Source organism: Manacus candei, unplaced genomic scaffold (genome assembly GCF_025592945.1).
Source record: "Manacus candei isolate 608988 ecotype Guabito, Panama unplaced genomic scaffold, ASM2559294v1 h1tg000042l, whole genome shotgun sequence".
In the NCBI taxonomy this organism is placed as follows: domain Eukaryota; kingdom Metazoa; phylum Chordata; class Aves; order Passeriformes; family Pipridae; genus Manacus; species Manacus candei.
In genome coordinates, this window is record NW_026138090.1 from 3493981 (window position 1) to 3515724 (window position 21744).

The 21744-nt window shown below is 44.5% G+C and overlaps 1 protein-coding gene across 2 annotated transcripts; it reads left to right on the plus strand.

The window, feature by feature from the left end:
• The first annotated feature begins 2062 nt into the window (after positions 1-2062).
• On the plus strand, positions 2063-20229 carry DHTKD1 (dehydrogenase E1 and transketolase domain containing 1). Of its 2 annotated transcripts, none has more exons than XM_051795155.1 (17): positions 2063-2244; positions 4234-4389; positions 4856-5067; positions 6674-6868; positions 7180-7449; positions 10545-10716; positions 12247-12445; positions 13290-13602; positions 14677-14761; positions 15397-15536; positions 15914-16064; positions 16268-16374; positions 16986-17150; positions 17540-17622; positions 18458-18627; positions 19154-19239; positions 19688-20229. In XM_051795155.1, the coding sequence occupies exons 1-17, from the start codon at positions 2088-2090 to the stop codon at positions 19787-19789; spliced, it is 2763 nt and encodes a 920-aa protein (XP_051651115.1). In that variant the 5' UTR covers positions 2063-2087; the 3' UTR covers positions 19790-20229. The 2 variants fall into 2 exon arrangements, with proteins under 2 accessions (XP_051651115.1, XP_051651116.1); XM_051795156.1 differs by lacking the exon at positions 2063-2244 and adding an exon at positions 3097-3213.
• The last annotated feature ends 1515 nt before the right edge of the window (positions 20230-21744 follow it).

Here is a 21744-nt window from a genome sequence, read left to right on the forward strand (position 1 = left end):
AGTTCTCCAAGACCTACATTGTGTGGCTGAACCATGTCATTGGAAAAAATGGAGGAAAATTTTTAATATTCAAACCTATTCCTATCAGTGCTAATTGGGAAATATTCAGCTAAGTGCCTGTTTGATTTAAAGCAAAACCACATTGATATCTGCTATTCGACTGGTATTTGCTTAAGAACTGTGGAAAAGTATTTCATCATCATGCAGTGTGCCTGCAACATTTGTCTTTTTCCCCAAGCATAGAATGGAAGTGTTTAACTATATCAACCCTTTATGCCTCTCTAGTGTCAACTTCACTAAATCATATAACCTTTCAGCATTATTTTCAAAGTTCCTTTGTTCTAATTGAAAAAAAATAAATATTCAATTTCTGTTACACTTCACTGTATTGGCCACATGACCACTGTCATACAGTTGTATCCTTTTGCCTTCTTTGCAACATTCAATTTTATTTATTCGCTCTATGCCAGTGCTTGGTCACCCACAGTGAAAAAAATTGTCTCCTAATGTTCAGAGAGAATCTCCTGTGTTTCAGTTTGTGCCCTTTGCCTCTGGTCCTGTCATTGGGCACCCCTGAACAGAGCCTGGCTCTGTCCTCTCTGCACCTTCCCTTAGGTATTTACACACATTGATAAGTTCCTCCTGAGCTTTTACTGTTCCAGGCTGAACAGTCCCAGTTCTCTCAGCCCTTCCTCATCTGTGCTCAAGTCTCTTCATCATCTTTGTGGCCCTTCACTGGACTTTCCCCAGTATGTCCATGTCTGCCCTGTACTGGTGAGCCCCGAACTGGACACAGAGCTCCAGGTGTGGCCTTACCACTGCTGAGTAGAGGGGACCTGCTGGCAATCACAGAATCACAGAATGGTTTGGGTGGGAAGGGACCTTAAAGATCATCCCATTCCAACTCCCCTGCCATGCACAGGAACACCTTCCACTAATTCAGAGCTCCATCCAGCTCAGAGCTCCACCCAGCCTGGCCTTGAACAATTCCAGGGATGGGACATCCACAACTTCTCTAGGCAACCTCTGTCAGTGCCTCACCACCGTCACAGCAAAGAACTTCCTCCTAATACCTAATCCAAACCTACTCTCCTTTAGTTTAGATCCATTCACCCTTGTCCTGTCACTACATGCTCTTGTAAAAAGTCTTTCTTGTAGGCTCCCTTCAGGTACTGGAAGGCCACAATTAGGTCACTCCAAAGATTTCTCTTTTCCAGGCTGAACAATCCCAATTCCCTCAGCCCTTCCTTGTAGGGAAGGTGCTCCATCCCTGTAATCATCTTGGTGGCTTCCTCTAGACTCACTTCAACAGCTCCATGTCTTTCCTGTGCTGGAGACCCCAGACTTGGATGCAGTACTCCAGGTGGGGTCTCATGAGACCAGAGCAGAGAGGCAGAATCACCTCCCCCAACCTGCTGGTGGTTCACAGAATCACAGAATAATTAAGGTTAGAAGGGACCTCTGGAGATCATCCAGTCCAACCCCCTTGCCAAGGCAGGGTCACCTGGAGCAGGTGATACAGGAATGCATCTAGGTGGGTTTGGAATGTCTCCAGAGAGGGAGACTCCAGGCCCTCCCTGGGCAGCCTGTTCCAGTGCTCTGTCACCCTCCATGGACAGAAGTTCTTCCTGATGCTGAGGTGGAACATCTTGTGTTTTAGTTTATGACCATTGCTCCTCGTCCTGACAGAGTCTGGCACCGTCCTCCTGGCACCTGCCTTTGAGACATTTATGTGTATTGATGAGATCCCCTCTCAGTGTTCTCCTCTCCAGGCTGAACAGACCCAGCTCCCGCAGTGTCTCCTCACACGGGAGATGCTCCAAGACCCCTCACCAGCTTTGTGGACCCTCTCCAGTGGGGAGGGGTCTCTCGTGTCCCGACGAGCCCAGAACTGCACACAGCTCTCCACACGCTCCTCACCCGCAGCCCCGCACACCATCTCCGTCCCCGCCGCCCCGTTCTGTCCGTCCGCAGCCGGGGCAGCCCCGCCCGGCCCCGTCCGGCGCCGCCCCCGGTGCTCTGGGCGGGCCGGGGGCGGTGGCGGCGGCGCCGCGGGCGGTTGGGGCAGCGCGGCTGAGGCCGCGGCCATGGCGGCGCTGGCGGGGGGGGCCCGTGCCCTGCGCCGCGCTCTGCGCCCGCCTGGCCCGCAGCGCTGGTACCGCACCGAGCGCGGCGTCTACGGCTACAAACCCGGCAAGGCGGCGGCGCGGCGGGCGGCGGAGCCCCGCGGAGCCGGCAGAGCAGGTGGGACACCCCCGGCGCTGGGCTGGGCTGGGCTGGGCGGCGGGGGCTGCCCCGCAGCGGGGACCGCGGGCCGTGAGGGGTCGGGCTGAGGGGCTCCGTGTGTTGTCCCCGCCGCCTCCCGTCCCCGCGGGATCCCGGGGGGGGGATCCCTTGGCCGGGAAGCTTGTGGTGCCTGGCCCCGCGCCGCCGGCAGCACCAGCTGCTGGAGTTACTTCAGCGATTGGAAGTTACTTCAGTTTTGCTGCCCTAGAAGTACCTCTGCCCCGCGCTTGGCGTTTTCCTTTTCTATTACGGTGCTTGAACTGGCCGTATAGTTACCAATGCAGGTAACTCTCTCCCACAGCGGTAACTGTGATGATTTTTAACTCAGTTTTATAGCGCAGAAATATGATTTCAAGTGCACAAAACTCTCTGGGGCAGGAGTGTGGTCCCTGCGTTAACAACTTGGGAGACTTCGATAGGAATGGGCTCCACAGGACAAGAGAGACAAGAAGCTGCTGGAGAGGGTCCAGAAAGCTGATGGGGGTCTGGAACATCTCTCTGAAGAGGAGACACTGCCGGAGCTGGGCTTATTTAGTCTGGAGAACACTGCGAGGGGATCTCATCAATACACATAAATATCTCCAAGTCGAGTGCCAGGAGGATGGTGCCAGCATCTTTTCAGTGGTGCCCAGCAACAGGATGAGGAGCAATGGCCATAAACTAAAACACAAGAAGTTCCACCTCAACATGAGAAAGAACTTTCCATGGAGGGTGACAGCACTGGAACAGGCTGCCCAGGGAGGGCATGGAGTCTCCTCTCTGGAGACATTCCAGACTCACCTGGATGCATTCCCATGTCACCTGCTCCAGGTGACCCTGCCTTGGCAGGGGGATTGGACAGGATGATCTCCAGAGGTCCCTTCCAAACATAATGATTCTGGGATTTTTGTGAATTAAGCCTGTTGGACAGAAGCAGGAGTGAAACAGGTTCGTAGCTCAGGGACACCAAGTCCTGTCACAAAGTATCCTCCTTGTTAATAGTTAACATATTTCTATGTTACATTTTAAATGGCTTTCTTGCTGAGAGCATTGTGGGAAATGTTAGAGTTATGTTCTGGGTTATGTCCTCCTTGCAGAACCCACTACAGAAAAGGGCCTGTTTTGAATGGGCTGACTTTGTGAACATAGTGGCTGGAGCAGAGTGTCAGCAATGGAAACACAAATGTCACAGAAATAACTTAGTGAAATGGTCTCAGAAGTGCATTGTTTTGGAAAATGAAAGCCTTCAGACTTCAATGCTGTCAGCACGTTACCAAGATGAAAAACCCCTCCACACTAGGAATGGATTATAAACTGGTTCATACAATTAATTTATAGCAGATTCTGCTTGCAATATATTTTATTGTGTGCAGTTTATCAGCCTGGCTTGTGGTCTGTGCTCAGTGACAGTAAGGTGTGTGTGTGACCTTTCAGCTGCTCGTTTGCCTATGTTGATAATTTTTACCACATTTGGCCAAGCACATGCTCTTGGCTCCTGCAGAAACAGCCTTTTTTTCTGAAGTCATGGGACCTGAATTATTGTTAAGACCCAATCCTCCTGTCATTCCAGCAAGGAACAGGGAAGCATAAGTGATATGATTGAGCTGGCTCAGGAAATAATACTTTGTGTGCTGGTGATGTGCTGTTCTCAAGGTGGAGGCACCTGTTGTAAAGACATTCAAAGCAAAGTGAAGTAGTTCTGCATGTGTTTACAGGAGCCTAACTTATGAGGGGAGCCATGGGGAAAATCTAGAGCATACTGGCTGGAAAACTGGATGGGTGAGCAGATTGAGCAGTTTGCTGATGGACATATTGTAGGGTGGTAAGGTGAAACCAACTGCTTAGATACTCTCTTTCCAGCCAGAACCTTGATAGTTGCCAGTGGACAAAACATTCCTGTGTTGGTGCTGTAAGTGGATTAAATGTGAGCACAAGTGTGATGCTGTTCTGCCTTCTTTTTGCTTTCAGTTGACCATGCTCTGGCTCGTTTAATAACTGCGTACGCTGAACACGGCCACAAAGCAGCCAAAATAAACCCCCTGTTTGCTGGCCAGGCTGTTATGAACATGGTACCTGAAATCCAGCAGCTGGCTGAAGTTCTTCAAGGGCCTCTCGTTACTACAGGTAAGCCCACAGCCTGCTCACAGTGAGTTCTGTTCGTGGGTGGTTTATTGGGAGGCTGTGGCCTCTGTGGAAGAGCCAAATATTGAGTGGTGGTTCAATCAGTAATGAACTTGTGGATGAGAAATTGTCAACTTGGGCCTGCTTATGTCTGTTGCAGAAATCACAGTGCAACAAGTGGCTGCCTTCTAGCATCTTTGGAAATCAGGAAAAATTGTACTTGTTCTTACAGTTACTGATGTTAAACATTAATGTCTTGTTACTTTGATGATTTACATACTTAACACTGTAGTGAAGCTGTCAAAGTACAGGGGCAGAAATCAAGACTCGTCTTTTCTTGTCTCTCTTAGACTGTTGCTGTGACCTTGAACAGAGGAGGGTCTCTCTCCATGCTTTGTTTTCTCCAAAACACGCCTTGGTGCTTCCCCTTCCTCCCTCAAAGTGACTAATAACATTTATTTCCCACCAGGGCTTCTAAACATGGGAAAAGAAGAATCTTCCCTAGAGGATGTGTTGGCTTACCTTGACCATATATACTGCGGGCATATTTCCATAGAAACAAGCCAGCTTCCAACTCTGGAGGAGAGGGAATGGTTTGCTAAAAGGTTTGAAGAGCTAAAGCAAGAAGCATTTACACCTGAAGAGAAAAAGCACTTGTGCAAACTGATGCTGGAGTCCCAGGTACCTTGTTCCCCATTGTTGGATTGTAATAGAGTCGTGGAATCTTGTCATGGATCCTTTACTGCTCTGGACACTGTTCATGCAGAAAAAGAACAATCACTATCCTGAAAGGCTTTGGCAGTGTGCAAGAGGAAGAGGTACAAGGTTTTGCAGTACACAAATGCAGCAATCTCACTGGAGTTTGTTGCTGAATTTACTTGGCAGCCATTATTGAAACAAAGAGCCATATTTTGGTTTGTACAAACCCATGAGTAATCAGTCTTCAAAAGTGAGATTCTGAGGCTAATGATCTGACAGCTCACTGAAATGTTACTGATGGGAACACAAGGCTGGGCAGAGCTCTGTGAAATCTTGTGTTCTGGTGCTGATCTGTTTTACTGGCTTTAAAGTATGGTATCTCTCAAGGTTTTGGGAGAACAAATCACAGCTGGACTGAGGTGTTATGATACAGCACTGGCAAATTTGCTTTTCAGCAAGGAACCTTTGTTCAGTGCATTCTGTGAGGAAATGAAATATTTATGTGCTTTCAAACTGTATAGAGAAAATTGATTCCAATACTTCTGTACTGTGAAAAATTTTAATTTTTTTCCCCTTTTCTTCCCATGCTATCCAGAAGCTTGGAAAGGTAGAAGAGCAGGATCGGTGAAGGTTGGAAAGGTAGAAGAGCAGGATCTGTGAAACTGTCCCTGTTTCCAGTTTTCCAAGTGGAAGGAGTGTTAAATGTAATATTTACCAATGACTAAACAGAAGTATATGGTCCATTTTGTATTTTGTTGCCTCTTTGGAAGGTAGAGGAATTTGACAGTGACACAAGAGATTGATATTGGGACCCTATTTTGATTTCAGTATGACCAGAACTATACTAAGAGTGTAGAATTTAACCCTGACAGAAAAACTGCTTTTATGAGTGAATATTTTTGTATCATTTATTCCTTAGAACTGAATGTTGCTTAACTAGAGGGTGTTCAGCAGTTGGCTCTGATTTTTGGGTGTGGATCTGTCTTCTCAGTTACAGACTTCATTTATTTTCAATCTTCTGCTGCAAAACACTAAGTAAACTTCCAGTGCTTCCAAAACTTGGTCACCTATGAGAGCTGTCTAGGCACAGGTGAATGGAGTGAAGTGAGAAGAAAATGAAATAAATACAGATCCATTTATTTTTCTTCTCTCAAGCATTCTACCTGTGTACTAAGGACTGTGCCAAATATAAATCAAAATGAAACACTGTGCTTCTCTAGCACTTTGTATCTCAAGATAGTTATGTTTAATACTGTAAAAGAACACCACTCCTTAATTTCCACCTAAAACAGGTAAACTGTTAAGTAATTGTAAATTGCTCTAGTGTTACAGTTCTTTATACATCTCCTTCCACATTAGACAGAGGGAGTTTGGTCCTCAACCCAACATTTTTCTGCTTAGGAGGAGATAAGAGCTGATTTCTTGTAGTCATCACAGCTTCTGGTCTCAGACTGTGTGGGTGGAAAGTGAGCCGAGACTTTGAAGGAGTGTTTTTAGGTTTGTGTGCCTTAAGGATACAAACCTAAATCCTAAACAGAAGACTGCTGCTTAAAATAGCCTAATACTGAAGTTGTCCTGTTTTTCACAGGAGTTTGATCACTTCTTAGCCACCAAGTTTGCCACGGTGAAGCGCTACGGCGGCGAGGGGGCCGAGAGTATGATGGGCTTCTTCCACGAGCTGTTCAAGATGTGCGCGTACGGCGGAGTGACGGATGTTGTTATTGGAATGCCTCACCGTGGAAGGCTTAATCTCCTCACGGGTCTGCTTCAGCTTCCACCCGAGGTAAGAGGTTCATAATCTCATGAGCACTTGCTTGATGCCTGGTTTATTTGAGGTGAAATAAAGCCCCAAAAGTTTGTCGTGTTGTAAGCGCTGGAGCCATAAAAGTTAACCTGTGTGAGAGTGTTTTCCCTTCCTGTCAACACTTCAGCCAACTGTCCACAGGAGGCTGTAAAAATCACTCTAATGCAGGGCTTTCTGTGCTGTTATCAGAAGCATCCTTGTAATTTCAGGAGAAGGAGAGCATGGGGTTCAGTAAATGCTTTTCTTTCTTGAATCAGAAAAGGGTTTTGACCAAATCTGTTTGCATGCAGCTCATGTTCCGTAAGATGCGTGGTCTGAGTGAGTTCCCAGAGAATTCAGTAGCCATTGGGGATGTTCTCTCCCACCTGACATCTTCTGTGGACCTCGACTTCGGTGCCCACAGGCCTGTGCACGTCACCTTGCTGCCCAACCCCTCACATTTGGAAGCCATCAATCCAGTGGCCGTGGGCAAGACACGGGGGAGGCAGCAGACCCTGCTCGATGGAGATTACTCCCCAGACAGCTCTGCACAGCCTGGGGACAAAGTTATTTGCCTGCAGGTATTTTGCTCACAGTTCCTAACTGATCTTTGTAAGACTTGCTGGACTAGAATGTGAACAGAAGTGTATATAGAAATATCAGAAAAACACTGATTTGATGTATAATGACAAGTAGTGGGATCCTGTTTACGGGGAAAGAGGAGGGCAAGGAAGATTTCCAGGTGCCATATGTGATGATACTGGCATTTAAACAACTGCACTTCTAAGATTTCTGAAGAACTGCTTCTGATATCTTCCTTTTTTAAAATAATACTCTGCATTGGGAGCCATGTGTGCCTTTCCTCACAGACCACTTTTGCATTTAAACCACCACCAGAATCCTTCTTTTAAATTAATAGGTTTGGAGAAGATCTGTCAACAAGTTTGCAGAATCCTCAGGAGGATTTAGAATTTTGTCATTTTATCATGGTACTATTGAAGACTCTGCTGGAATTAGTTTTTACTCCTTGACCTGACTTTTATAGTTGTAGAGGCAATCCTAAATAGTTCCTTGACAAATTTTCTTTTCTTGCATTGGGCTCAACTTGGAAAAACAAGTGAGTCAAACTCTTCACATTTTAAAGCCAGGAGTAAACACGAGTTGGGCAGAACTGTTCTCCTGTGAAGCCTAATCAACATGGAGGAAGTTACATATAGAAATGAAAACGTAATTCAGTTCAAAAAATGTTTTGATTCCTTCTGGAAAGGGTATTGAGAAAAAGCAGAAACGAGAATATCTTGGGCAAGTTTGGGTTCTTATATTTTTTTATTAAAAAAAAAGGGTTTAGGGCATGCAGGTTCAGGGAGGTGTTTGTGGCCCACTGTGTCTCCTCCTCATATTTCTGTGCAGTTGTGTCAGTTAGTTTGAGAACATACTATTGTTTCTTAGATTCTCTCTTTCTCATAATGTTAGATTTTCACCATGTAGTAATGAGAGTATGGCAACTCTTTAAACAAAGATTCTTCAGGATAAATGGACCTTCCCTATGCAGGAAAAATTTACCTGTTTGGGTTTTGTCCAGGTAAGTGGTAGGGAGGGTTGCACAGTAGAGAAGAACAACATTAAATCTGAGCTAGACACCTCCATGTTAGTAACTGATTCAAAGTATGCCTAAAAGAAAGAAAATGTTTCATGGAATTGTGACTGTGGCTTCAAGAGGTCCAAGGGTTAGACTGAAAAAAAAAAAAAGGCCAATTTTTACTTATGACTGCTAACTGCTGTCACTCAGCTAATTGAGAAGAAAGAGATGAAAGCAGACACCACCTTTTTCAGAATCTTGGTTTGGAAGTTTCTCTTTGGGCTTTCTGGGGATTTCTGTTTTTACAGTGCTTTTTCTTGAGAAATATAAGTGTAGACACACTGAATTGAGGTTTACTCTGGCACTTGCTCTATTCTTCCACTAGAATAGACCTTCCACTAGCCTGAGGGCAGAGCTTGAGGGGAAAAAGAGTAAAGATCAACTAAGGTGCTGATCAGCTAAGGTGCCAGTGTAAGCCTAGTTGTCCAAGGTCTGAAAATCTTTTTTTGGAAATTCAGTGTGCTTAGAATATATGAAGACTATAAAACTCTTCTGCATGGACACCTCTGCAGTGTTTAATTGCCCATCTCTGCTGAGAGTGGCTTATTTTTCATCTTCTCACATACCTTAACTCCACTTCCTGGACATCAGGCAACTACTGATGTTTATGATTTGAACTGAAATTTGAGAATAAGATCTCCCAGAAATAAATTTGAAATTTGACATTCTACTGTCAGGGTCACTGTTTAATGAATTAAACTCAATGGTGGCCTTGCTTTTATGTTTTTTGCTAATGCAGCCCAGAAAAAAAAGACTGTCCTAGCAAAAACTGTCTCCATCTTTCTGGTAGAATGAGGAAAATCCTACCTGCACCACAGGAATTGGATCCTCTGGGGTTTGAGATGATATGAAGAGTCTTGTATGGTTGGATAGCCACACTGTCTGTAGGTTTTACTGCTTTGGGATGTGCTGAAGGCCATAAAGTTCTCTCAGATGTTCTAGGGTCTTCACTCAAATGCTATCACTGAGATACGTAGCCTTCTTAGGCAGCAGAAAAAACCAGGAAGGAAAAGTGAAAACCCAACACTTCAGGAGCAAGTGTAGCATGGCAAGGGATAGAGTGGGGGTACTGGGTTGTCTCTCTTGCAGTAGTTACCTTTGTTTTTCTGTGATACCTCTTAAAAACTGTATCAGAACTGTATAAAACCCAGTGCTGCCATTTCACTGGTTGCACCTCTACTGTCTTGCAGGTGTACTTGCACCTCAAAAGTCTCCTGAGGCTTGACATCACTATCCCATAGCTAGAAGGTAGAACTGTCAATAAGAAGGTACATAAATTTGCATAGTGACTTTGATCTGCAAAGGACTGAGTCTGCATTCTGAGGAAGCTGTGATCATATTGACCAATGGAGAACTATCTCTAGTTTTGAAACATTGGAATGCTAAATGATACTCATGCTGGCATCTCTAGCCTTTTTGGAAATCTGGTTTGGACATCACAGTGGACTCCCCTCCCCTTCCAAAGTATTTTTTTATTTGCAACATTTATTTGCTATTCCTATTTTGAAATGTAGCTAAGAATTTAGGTTTTATTTCCTTCTGAAAGCTTTTATTTGCTTTTGAGTGCTTCTGTTAATTTTCCTCTTGTTTTTCTCCTGTTGTGTCTGTTCTTGTCTTTGGTAAGGTAGGAGTAGGCATAAGTCCCAGTTCACCCAAATTCAGCAAAGAGTGCTGAATTTGTTCAGGGGTCAGGGACTTGCTGCTGACTGCTGCAGCTTTGCCATAGCCAGGACACTTGCAGTCACCTGGACACTGGTGGGTGAGTTTTAGGAGTTTATAGGTCAGTTCCAGGTAGGAATTACATCAGGCAGTCATGTACACACGTTGGCTGCTATGGCCTTGTGTTAGTGATAAGGTAATATAAAGTCTCAAATCATGAAAACAGTAGTCTGAAAGGTTTTAAGAAGTGGGTCCAGCTGGAATAATATCTGTTCCATGTACTCCATTTAAAGGTGTTGCTTAATGAGTTACAGTTTTGATTTTGCTGTTCCTCCAGTATTTCCTAATGAGACTTTTCCATCTTCTTCCCTAATGTAGGTTCATGGCGACGCTGCTTTCTCTGGGCAGGGGATTGTTCCTGAAACACTGACCCTCTCTAATCTACCACATTTCAGAGTTGGTGGGAGCATCCACTTGATTGTTAATAACCAGCTGGGCTATACTACTCCTCCAGAGCGAGGAAGGTCGTCCCTGTACTGCAGTGACATTGGTATGTGGAGCTGAATCAGGAGGAGAATTGTCTGTTGTGTCAGAAAGGATTTTTAACTTCAGTGTGGATATGTGCTGTGCTGTGGGCTTTTTATAGCAAGTCCCTATCAGCTCTGGGGAGTTGTGCTAATATAGCTCCAGTTTCATGATAGAGTAGAAATTAAAATTATTATCGATTATTTCCTCCTACTGGCAACAATTCAGATGCTAAAAATATGCCCTCCCCCGTCTGCCTTATGGCAAAGACTAAACACCAAGGGAAAACCTGATCACATTTTCACGGGATGTTATGAAATATTTGCAAGATTACTGTGAAGTCTCTGTGACTCGTTTAATTTCTGTCATGTCATTGACAGCTTTCAAAAAAGTGTTGCGATGGAGTGTGTAACATGTATTTTAAATACATCTTGTTAAATTTCATCGAAATCATCCCAGTGTGTTTTCTGAGCAAGATTTATAGGGCAGATACTCCTTCATTTTTCTGTTGTGTTTGTTGTCAGGTGAGCTTGTTGAGCTTTTAATGGAAAGATGAGGCTCAAGACCTTTCCAAGCTTATACTAGAAGTCTTTTGTTTTGGACTGATCTTTCTTAGTGATAAACAGATGTATTATCAATAGGATTAGAGACTCAGTAGTAAGTTCTCTTGTGTATGTCACTTATAACTAAAAATATACTTTTCTATGTTTTTAAGACTTAACATTAAGTATTTGTGTTTGTTTTATGGTTTCATCAAACCAAACAGGTAGATTCATTAATCTGGTAAGGTAGATAGGATATGTTATTACTACTTTTCCCTGGGCTGGTTTTGTGTTATGGTTGTTTTTGTTTGTTGTTGGTTTTTTTCCTCCATCCCCAATTTTCCTTTCTTCTTACCTGTCAGTGAGGAGGGAGGATGTTACCATTTGACTTTCAGGATTTTGCTAAGGAGGGAAACTTGACACAGGTCAGGAATGGCTGAAATATCCTTACTTCCCAGAATTTGGACAGATAAAGTACAGGGGGAGCACTGTTGCTGGGAGGGTTTGCAGCCAAATTGTCATACAGGGGAGGGTGTTGATACATTTGAATTTTGCAGTGTTTTCTTTAATGAAGAAACCTCTCTGGAACAGGGGACAAGGGAGAAGGTTGTTTCTGGCCTGTATGAAATCATAGTAGTGATAGCTTAGGATAAGAAGGAAATAAAATTTAATTTTTTGTTTGAAAGAGGAGCAATCAAATAATTCTCTCCCATTCCCTGCAGATTTCCAGATCAATAACATGCAGGAAATGTGTATAGAAAGTCCTCTGGGAATTTAGTGCTTGTAAAGAAGTTGTGCTCAAACTGTCACAAATTCAAGAGGTTGGGCTAATTGTACTGTCTCTCAGGGAAGACTCCTCTCCTTGCCCCAGCTCCCATCACAAAGAGCATCTGTCGTTCATTTGTTGTTACATTCACTTCGCATGAGTTGTCTGTAATTTCAGCAGAGCAGGTGTCTGTTTTCTCTGGAAGGGGTTTCATGTGATTACTGTTATATTCCAAATCCCTGGGCAGGTAAGATCATTGGGTGTGCAGTTATCCACGTGAATGGGGATGATCCCGAAGAAGTTGTCCGTGCCACACGCCTGGCCGTCGAGTACCAGCGCCAGTTCCGCAGGGACGTCATCGTAGATTTGCTGTGCTACAGGCAGTGGGGCCACAACGAGCTGGATGAGCCCTTCTTCACCAACCCCTGCATGTACAAAATCATCAGGTAAGGGAGGGTTCCACCACCTCATGGGGAACCCGAAATGTGCTTGGGTCTACACCAACTCAGTATTGCTGCTGCAGCAGAAGTTTCTGTGTAATTAAGATCCTCCACCATATGGACAGGTCTTCATGTAAGTGCAGCTACACTGTCAGCAGCCCTTGACTGAGGTGTGACTCTGATAATGAGATGTTAATGAGGGTAATCACTAGTGTTGGCTCTTAAATATGCAGTTTGATGCCTCTTGGAGCGCACAGCTCTTGGATTTCAAATTCGTGACCATTAGTAATCAGGAGGCAAAGTTGTCTTCTGGGTGCCAAGGGGAAGCGTGGATAATGTGGGAGAATGGGCAGGAAGCCAGTGTGATGTTTGTCTTGTCTTTGCCTGGTCCTGCTCATCTTCATGAGCATTTGAATGTATTCAGATCCCATCCTTATCCCCAAAGTAAAATACACAAAAATTTACTGGCCTGTGAATTCCAGTGTTTTAGGTAAAGCATTTATAGAATGGATGGCTTGATTCTCATCTAATGCTGAAGTCCTAGTGTGAATTTCTCTGAAGAAAATGTGCATGGTAAAACAGAAGGGTTTTGGACTCATTTTTACCTGTAACTGCCAACTCTAGGCACCTTTTTTTTTTTAAATAAAAGACTGTAAAATACATATCCAAGAGAACTGTTATCTTTCTGAAAATCCCAGGAAAGCAGACTTGATGCAAATGACTGTAATACACCAGGACACCATTTATTTTAGTTTTCCACAGTACCTGGCTGTAGTAAGGTGGTATTTTCTTGTTCTATGACAGTGTTTTCAGATTTCATCTCTATGGGGTTTCATTCCCTCCCTGACAGATCCCGTAAGAGTATCCCAGACACGTATGCAGAGCACCTGACAGCTGCTGGGCTCATGGCTGAGGCTGAAGTGTCCGAGATAAAGACGACGTACTATTCCAAACTCAACGACCACCTTGCCAACATGACGTCGTACAGCCCACCCGCCACCAACCTGCAGGCTCACTGGGAAGGCTTCGTGGAGCCTTCTGCTAAAATCACCACCTGGGACACCGGGATGCCTGTGCCACTGCTGCAGTTCATTGGAGCCAAGTCTGTGGAGGTGCCCGAAGAGCTCCGGATGCACAGCCACCTCCTGAAGACCTACGCGCAGGTCAGTGGAGGGTGGTGATGTTTCTGGTCCCGTTGCTCAGAGGTACGACCTGTTACAGGAAAAATCCAAACACAGTAAGACTGCCAGTTAGAGAGTAGCATAGTATTCTCTAGGAAAAAAAAACAGCTCACTGTTTCAAAGTTCAGATTATGCCATTTTTTTCTCCAGGTTTGAAGAAAGACGTGTCTTCTCCCCCCAGATCTGACCATATACATTATTTTGTTATTTCAACAATGTTTTGCTGCAATGAAGAAAAAAACTTATAGAAAATACAGTTTATTATTCTTACAACTAATAGAAACTGGTATGATAAATGACTAACATTTATATACTTTATGATTAGAATCAGTATTTTGTGAGAGAATGAGTCAGGAACCTGGTAATCATGTACACAGTTTCCACAGCCAGTAGTGAGTGTTTTATGGTTTATACATGTAAACATCAGACAACACGTGGCCAAGTTTGACAGCCAGGGTTTGATAGCTCCTAAGTTTGTGTTTGGTTTGGCTTGGTTTGGGGTTGTGAATGTTTCCCTCTGATGAATGATGAGCATGTGCAGGTGTCTGGTTGGCAGCTGTAGAGAGGCTGTGAGTTGATTATTTCAAAAGGCTGATGTTCTTGTCTTCCCAGCCCAAGGCAAGAACTTCACAGCTGGGTGTGATCATTTGTCTGCAGTTCTGCAGGGCAGAACAGGGACGAGTTCTGGAGACTGAAATACTTACACCTGGCATCTTTCATCATTGCTAACCAGACAGACCCAAAATTCTGTCAAGACTACACTCTCTGCTGTGATTTTTAATATTTCCAGACTAAGATTAATTTGTCAGTCCAGTTTGTTGACTGGTAGGTGAACACGTGGATCATCCATGGTTCTGTGGCCCTCAGGCAAACTTCAGGATGTGCTTAAATAAGACTGTGTATTCCAGTCCAACCTAAGCTGGCTGCAGGAATGTAGCATTTCTCTCCATAGTGTTTTATTTTTTTCCTAGCTTCTGTTATTGGTCTGTGCCACCAAAAGAGCTACAGATGGAAAAAAGCAAAATAGTAACTTTTCCTTGTTCTTTACTTGTTTAGTCAAGGGTTCAAAAAATGGAGGAAGGAAAAAAGCTGGACTGGGCAACAGCTGAAACTTTAGCATTTGGTTCTCTGCTGAGCCAAGGTAAGAGGCGACAGCAGACAATAAAATACTTTTGCTTTAATGTCAATAAAGGATAACATTAGACTTGTTAGGTGTTTCTAAGTAAAAAGATTGATATGATGTATAAATTTGATAATTTGCAAGAGAAGGTAAATGTGAATCCTGTATGTCACTAATATTTGTAGATTAAGTTCTAAATGTCTTCAAAGAATTGTTGCTCCCTATCACTCCCCAAAAATATTTGTGCACAGAGCTAAGCATGTGAGCAATGCACCTGAAATCAGTGGGGCTCCCACGTGCACTGTTTTATGCTACTATTTCTTTTCCCTCCTCTCGTGCCTGAATTCATTACCTCCATTTACCTGTGATGCAGAATGCATGTTTTTTGCAGTTTGCTTCAGTAAATTGAACCATGTACCCCAAAATGATTCTTGGCTGCAGGGAGGAGAGAAGAGAAATGTCAGAGCATCTCTGTCCTTGTGAGTTGGAGCAGCTGCGGGTTAAGAATTTAATCTCAGATTTGATGTTGCTAATGAGAGAAATCCAAGAAGAGACAGAACAAGAGATGTAATATTTTGGACACGGAGAGTTGTTGTCCCACATGTTTCCTTTTTACATGACTTGCTAATTCAGTGTTTTGTTTATTGCTTGGCAAGGGTTTAATATCAGACTAAGTGGACAAGATGTTGGCAGAGGAACCTTCAGCCAACGACACGCGATGTTGGTTTGCCAAGAGACAGATGATACCTACATTCCTCTGAATCACATGTCCCCAGACCAGAAAGGTTTCCTAGAGGTGGGTTCTGTGGTCCACAAGACCACCTTCTTCCTGTTATGCTGAAACAATGCATGTTTTAAGGCTGCTGGGATACAAGTAGGTAGCCTGTATGTTCTGGCAAACACCAGATGCAGGGAGATGAGAACTGTCAGGGCACTCCTGTTCTTTGTAGTTACAAACAACAACTTTAACAAGGGGTTTTGCTTTTCTTTGAGAGATCAGGTATTATTCTTTTCCCCTCAGTTCAGCCAAAAGCAAAACAGAGGTGACCATCAGTTGCCTTTAGCAGTGCATGTCCTCAGTGTGCCCCGCACTGATGTGTCTGGTTCTGAGGGTTCTTAACCCTGGGTTGTCTTCTTCCTTGCCTACCCCTCCCAACAATTTCCTTTTGTTAGGTGAGTAACAGTCCCTTGTCTGAAGAAGCTGTGCTTGGTTTTGAATATGGAATGAGCATTGAGAGCCCCAAGTTACTGCCAATTTGGGAAGCTCAGTTTGGAGACTTCTTTAATGGAGCCCAGATAATATTTGACACTTTCATCTCTGGAGGTGAGTGTACGAGGAGATAATATATGTAAAAATGAATCATTTGTACTATGCACATTTTTAGAAAATCCAGCATGCCAGCAGCATGTTTCAGGCTTGTATTTAATGATGTGAAAATCAGCTGTTCTTTTTTGCTGAGTAGTTTCTGCAAAGTAATATGTTCTGTGGAAATCATTCTTCCCTTCCTCCTCATTCTGTGTTTCCAGGTGAGGCCAAATGGCTTCTGCAGAGTGGGATAGTAATTCTTCTTCCCCATGGCTATGATGGTGCAGGCCCTGAGCACTCGTCCTGCAGGATGGAACGGTTCTTGCAGGTACCCCCCACCCCTATTGGGGTCACATGTCCCCAGCACAGCACTGGCAGTCAGTGCTCTGGGAGTTGTGCTGCAGAAATGCAAAGTGGGGATTCCTGGTGTACCTGCTCTGGTGCAAGACTGTAATGGAACCTTGTGATAAGTGCTTGTGGTTCCTGTTGCATCTGTCCTTTAGACACAGATCATACAAAGAGAAGGCTGCACACTGTTAAATAACAGTGAATCTGTGGCACATTTAAAAAAAACCCCACCTTAAAATTCATTGTTGTGCCCTTGTGACTGGAGTAAGTAAATGAAAGCTGTTTCATCTAAGTAAAGAAAGGGGCTTGGAGCATTCTAGAGAGATGCTGCCGCTCTCATGAAGAAGTCGTGACCTGTTAAAAAATCTGTCATGCCCTGGTTGCAGTGTGCTGGAAGGAGGCATTCAGATGTAATCTTACCAGTTGAATGCTAAAGCCATTTCTTCTCTGAAGTTCTTCCCTTGTAATCATCTGAATTGGGATATTTGTTCACCTCTTCCTATACAGGTCAGTGTGTCTTGTGTGCCTGGGTTTTTTCTTGCATATTTGTCTCACTGCTTTCTTTGGCATTGCTGTGTCCCCCCCATACAGATGTGTGACAGCTCAGAGGAGGGAGTTGATGGGGACCAGGTCAACATGTCAGTTGTCCATCCCACCACCCCAGCACAGTATTTCCATTTACTCCGGAGGCAAATGGTCCGAAACTTCAGGAAACCTCTCATTGTTGCATCTCCCAAAGTGTTACTCAGGCTCCCAGTAAGCTGAAAAATACCTTTTCTGGTTTTTTGGGGTTTTTTGATCCTCTTCCTACTCTTTTGTGTTCTCTTCCCCTTTCTTTTTGTTGTTTTTCTGTGTTCTCTGATCTCTGCTTTAGGGTCAAATCAGTGGGATTTTTCCTGTTTGGGACTGAATGGATTGAGGGTTAAAGCTGAGTGGAGGTGAGCTAGAAGTAGGGTTGATTCTAGGTCTGACAGTGTTCTTGGGAAGCTTATCATTCCACATTTCATTGGGATTGGGAATGGGAATAGGAGGGGGAGGGAAGGCTATATTTTGTACTTACCAAAACCCTGTCTCAGTATTCTTTCTGACTCTGGCCTAAGGGAGAGGTAGCAAGACTTGGTAACTTCCAGCTCTCTCCCATGCAGGCTGCTGTATCAAGTTTTGAAGAAATGGCCCCAGGGACAACATTCAAGCCTGTCATTGGTGACTCCTCAGTAGATCCTAAAAGGTAGCTTTACTTGCTTAGAGGAGAAGCTCAGAAGGGCTATCCTGTCCCTTTCTCCTACCTAACACCTCAAATTTGAAGTGGTAGGAAAGAGGTGACTTTGGGGGACAAATGCTGTTTTGTGGGTGGTGGCTTAGTTTCACTTGTTCCTCTCCTTTTCTTCTGGTAATTGTTGGTAGTTACCAGGTAGTTACCTGTCTGCAAAACAATGAGGTGTTCAGGCAGGTGGCCCTTGCCCCCACAGGGAGGTTGAATCTGTAGTTACTGACCTCATGGGCACTATTCTGCACCATGTTCCTTGGCTGACAGTCACTGGGAGCAGCTGTTACCCGAATCGTAGATTCATTTAGGCTGGAAAAGACCCCCAAGATCATCAAGTCCAAACTTTAACCCAGCATTGCCAAGTCCATGACTAAACCATGTCCCCAAGTGTCACGTTTAGACTTTTAAATACCTCCAGGGATGGTCATTCCACCACTTCCCTGGGCAGCCTGTTCCTGTGCTTGACCCTTTCAGTGATGTTTTTCCTAATATCAATCTAAACCTGCCCTGATGCAACTTGAGGCCATTTCCTCCTGTCCTGTTGTGTGTTGCTTGGCAGAAGTAATTCCCACCTGTCTACAACCTCCTTCTAGGTAGCTGTAGAGAGTGAGAAGGTTGAAGGGGAGCGGGAGGCAATGGAAGGCAAAAAAAGAGAAATGAATGGTCTAGGGAAGCAATTCAGCTTCATAAAGTTGTCTTTGAAGTTTGGCTGGTTGTATTTGTTGGAAGTGTGAAGCTGTTCTGCATCGAGTTTCTGTAAAACCCTTAACTTGGAAACATTTTTGTTTTTCTTCAGTGTCACCCAAGTGGTGCTGTGTTCTGGAAAGCATTACTATGCTCTGGTGAAGCAAAGAGAGACACTGGGAGAGAAGCAGCACAGCACAGCTATTCTGAGACTTGAGGAGCTCTGTCCTTTCCCCCTGGAGGCTCTACAGCAAGAGTTGAGCAAATACAGCCAAGCAAAAGGTCAGCCAGACTTTTACCTTTGTGTTTCTGGTGTCTTTGAAGTACTGAACTGAATCTGTTGCCTGCCTTTTAGGATAAAGAGCTGTAATGGCTTTTTCCACTTTGCTCTTCCCCTCGTACATCCAAGTGTTTCTGGAGTGGGATAGTGCAAATGTTTGTCTTGTGCTAAAATAACTTGTCTCTTTGCTATTGTCTCTCTGCTTCCAAAAAGTAGGACTGAAAATCAGAGTGAGCCATTTGGGATGTTTTTTTGTATTGGTCTTTGCAGTTCAGTTCTTTAAGTAGCTTTTGAAAACAGCAGTAGAAAAACTGAATATACACACTGTGTACCCCTGTGGTGGACACACTTTGGGTTTGAATTCAGCAAGCTGGGACCTGCAAGGGAATTCAATCTAGCAAGCCTTCATTTTAGAGGTAGTGCCAAGGCAAAAAAGGTAGAGGTGCTAATAAAAGAAAAAATTGCCCTCCTTGAGCTGCTGAAAAGATAAATATGTGCATTTGTAATGTACCCTTCTCCTTCCTTTAGACTTCATCTGGAGTCAGGAAGAACCACAGAACATGGGGCCATGGTCCTTTGTATCACCACGGTTTGAAAAGCAGCTGGGGCTTAAGGTAAGATAAGATGTCCACAAGTGTTATGAAGTTCAAAGTTCTCCTTAAATGCAAAATTCTGTGGTGCTTAGACAAAACCCTAATCCTGATGCCTAAACCAAACACGTTCTAATTTAAGCTGCTTCTGCTCTTTATAGCACCACTGGTGATGGGCAAGACTGGAGCCTTATTTTACTCTGTGTTCAATCAAAGTAGATAGGATAATGAAAGATCCCAGGTAGGAAACAGCATGCTTGGAGTAGGAGAAGAATCCAAAGCTGCCATTTGCTCTGGCATATCATGCACTATAATGTCCTTTGAGCCACGGTCTGTGGGAGATGGAGGACAACTTCCTGCATTACTTCCAGCTGGTGATATCTGCCAGCAGATATCCCCATGGCATCAGGACCTCAAGATACAACCCCGTTCCTGTGCTTCACTGATCATTTCCTCCCAACTCCAATTTCAGCTCCGCCTTGTGAGCAGACCTCCCCTCCCAGCCCCAGCTGTTGGCATTGGAACCCTCCACAACCAGCAGCAGGAAGACGTTCTGAGGAAGACATTTGTCTAAGTTTTCAACAGACAGACTGCTCCTGCTGCCAGTCGTGTTTGGTGCCTCCTCCTGTGAAGAAGAACAAAGGCCAGATCCTTAAGACTCTTGGTTCTCCAAAATGGAAACCAAAAAAAGGGTGGAATGAGTTTGGTAATGATGAAGAAATTTTTTCATGTAGGGGAAAACCTAATGATGAGAAAGGATGCCTGTTACTCTTGATACTTCTTGTTCTCTTGTAGTATTTTCTACAAAACGTCTCTTTAAGGTTAAAACCAAAATCCAGTCTAGGGGACAGATTGGTGAGGTGACTATATAATGCCTTATATCACACTGCTTATCTGCACTTTACAGTTCCTGGGGTGGTGCATGTGTGGAAACAGGCTCTGTTTCTTCTGTTTCCACATAAGTGTTAGTGCTGTTTGGTCAATAAATGCTTCCCCATGCCTGGGAATGAGCCATTTCTGTAGCAGAGTGTTGTGAACTTTCCCTTTTTTCTTTCCCTGTGGGCCAGGAATGAAATCTATTGTGGCTGTTGGTGCTCTTATCAGTGCCTGAGTTGTTAAAGCAGGATTCTGGGGGGAAACCTTGCAGGATGGCTCCTGAAGGCTTCAGGGACCACTGTTTTTCTCATCTGGAGGGTGAGAAACCCTGAGGGAAGATTTCAGCATAGCTGTCATCTGGGGAAAGGAAAGAAACCAGTCTTAATTGAGAGTAAGCAGGGGAATAATGAAGCTGGATGGAAGAGAGAAGTAAAAGCTGGCCAGGCAGACCCCAGTGTTGACTGCCCCACAGCAGCATTCCCATCCAAATAGGATTTTTCCCAGCAGGGTTTTTTTTTTTTTTTCAGGTTTCAGTGTAAAGTTGGCATCTCCCTGCTCCTCTCCAGGTTACCTGGGGGAGCGTGGTTGAGTAATCCAAACTCATTGTGAGCCAAAGACTTCTCTGGAAAGAAGCAAATGGGGTTTAACCAGCACTTCCAAACAGAAAGTCATGGCAGGTGAGGAAGGGCAGATCTCAGGCAGGGTGTGCATTCAGCTGGGGAGGTAGCTCCCAAAATCATCTCTGAAGCCTGCTTTGCTGTTTCGTTCTAGTTAATTCACACATTCACTCATTAACTCCATATGACCCAGAAATAACCTCTGTAGTCCCTCTTCTGTGGTGTTTCACGTCACTGCTTTAGCACATCCATCCCTGTGATGTGAAATCATGTTTCTCCCACTTTGCTCTAGCAAACTTCACAACTTCTTACTCATCCTGAACAGCTTTATCTAATCAAGGCATATTCTGGTTTAAATTTCTGCTGATAAGTAGAAAAAGGAGGCTGAAGAGAAACACTGCTTTGGCTGCAGCTGTAGCCGAGGAAGTTGTAGAGCACAATCACCAGCCTTGACTGGTGATTACATAAACCCACATTTTTTTTTCACTATGACAGGGCACACAAGGGAAGAACAGACCCTGTGTTTTGAGTTTCACGTGGCCTAGACCTGACCTTGCTGTGCACCACAGGCTGTGCAGGTCAGGTTAGCCAACCAAGCAAAGGATGCTCGGGTGCTCCAAGCCTGTTTGATGCTCCTGGTGGGAGACACAGCTATTTCTGCAGAGCTGCTCAGCTCAATGCCCCCTGCTCAGCCTTGGTGTGCCATGGAGCTCCCCAGGGATACTGGGGTGGGAAGGGAGAGCTCTCCTCGGAATTGCTGACGCAGACTGCCTGCAGAACACTGCTCTTCCATGATGGCTAACAGCTCCCAGGAGCAACACAAAGCACTTGCTGACTTAGGGGCTTACACTGTTTCTCCCATCGATTTTGGATGCACACAAGGCTGTTTTCCATCTGTGCACCATGCTCTGCTCTGCAGGTAGGCGTGGCTCTGCCTGCACGGGGCTGGAGTGCTTTCGCCAAAAAGCATTTGGGAAAAGAAGCAGAAATTAGAATCACAGAGTCGTAGAATATTCTGAGTTGGAAGGGACCCACA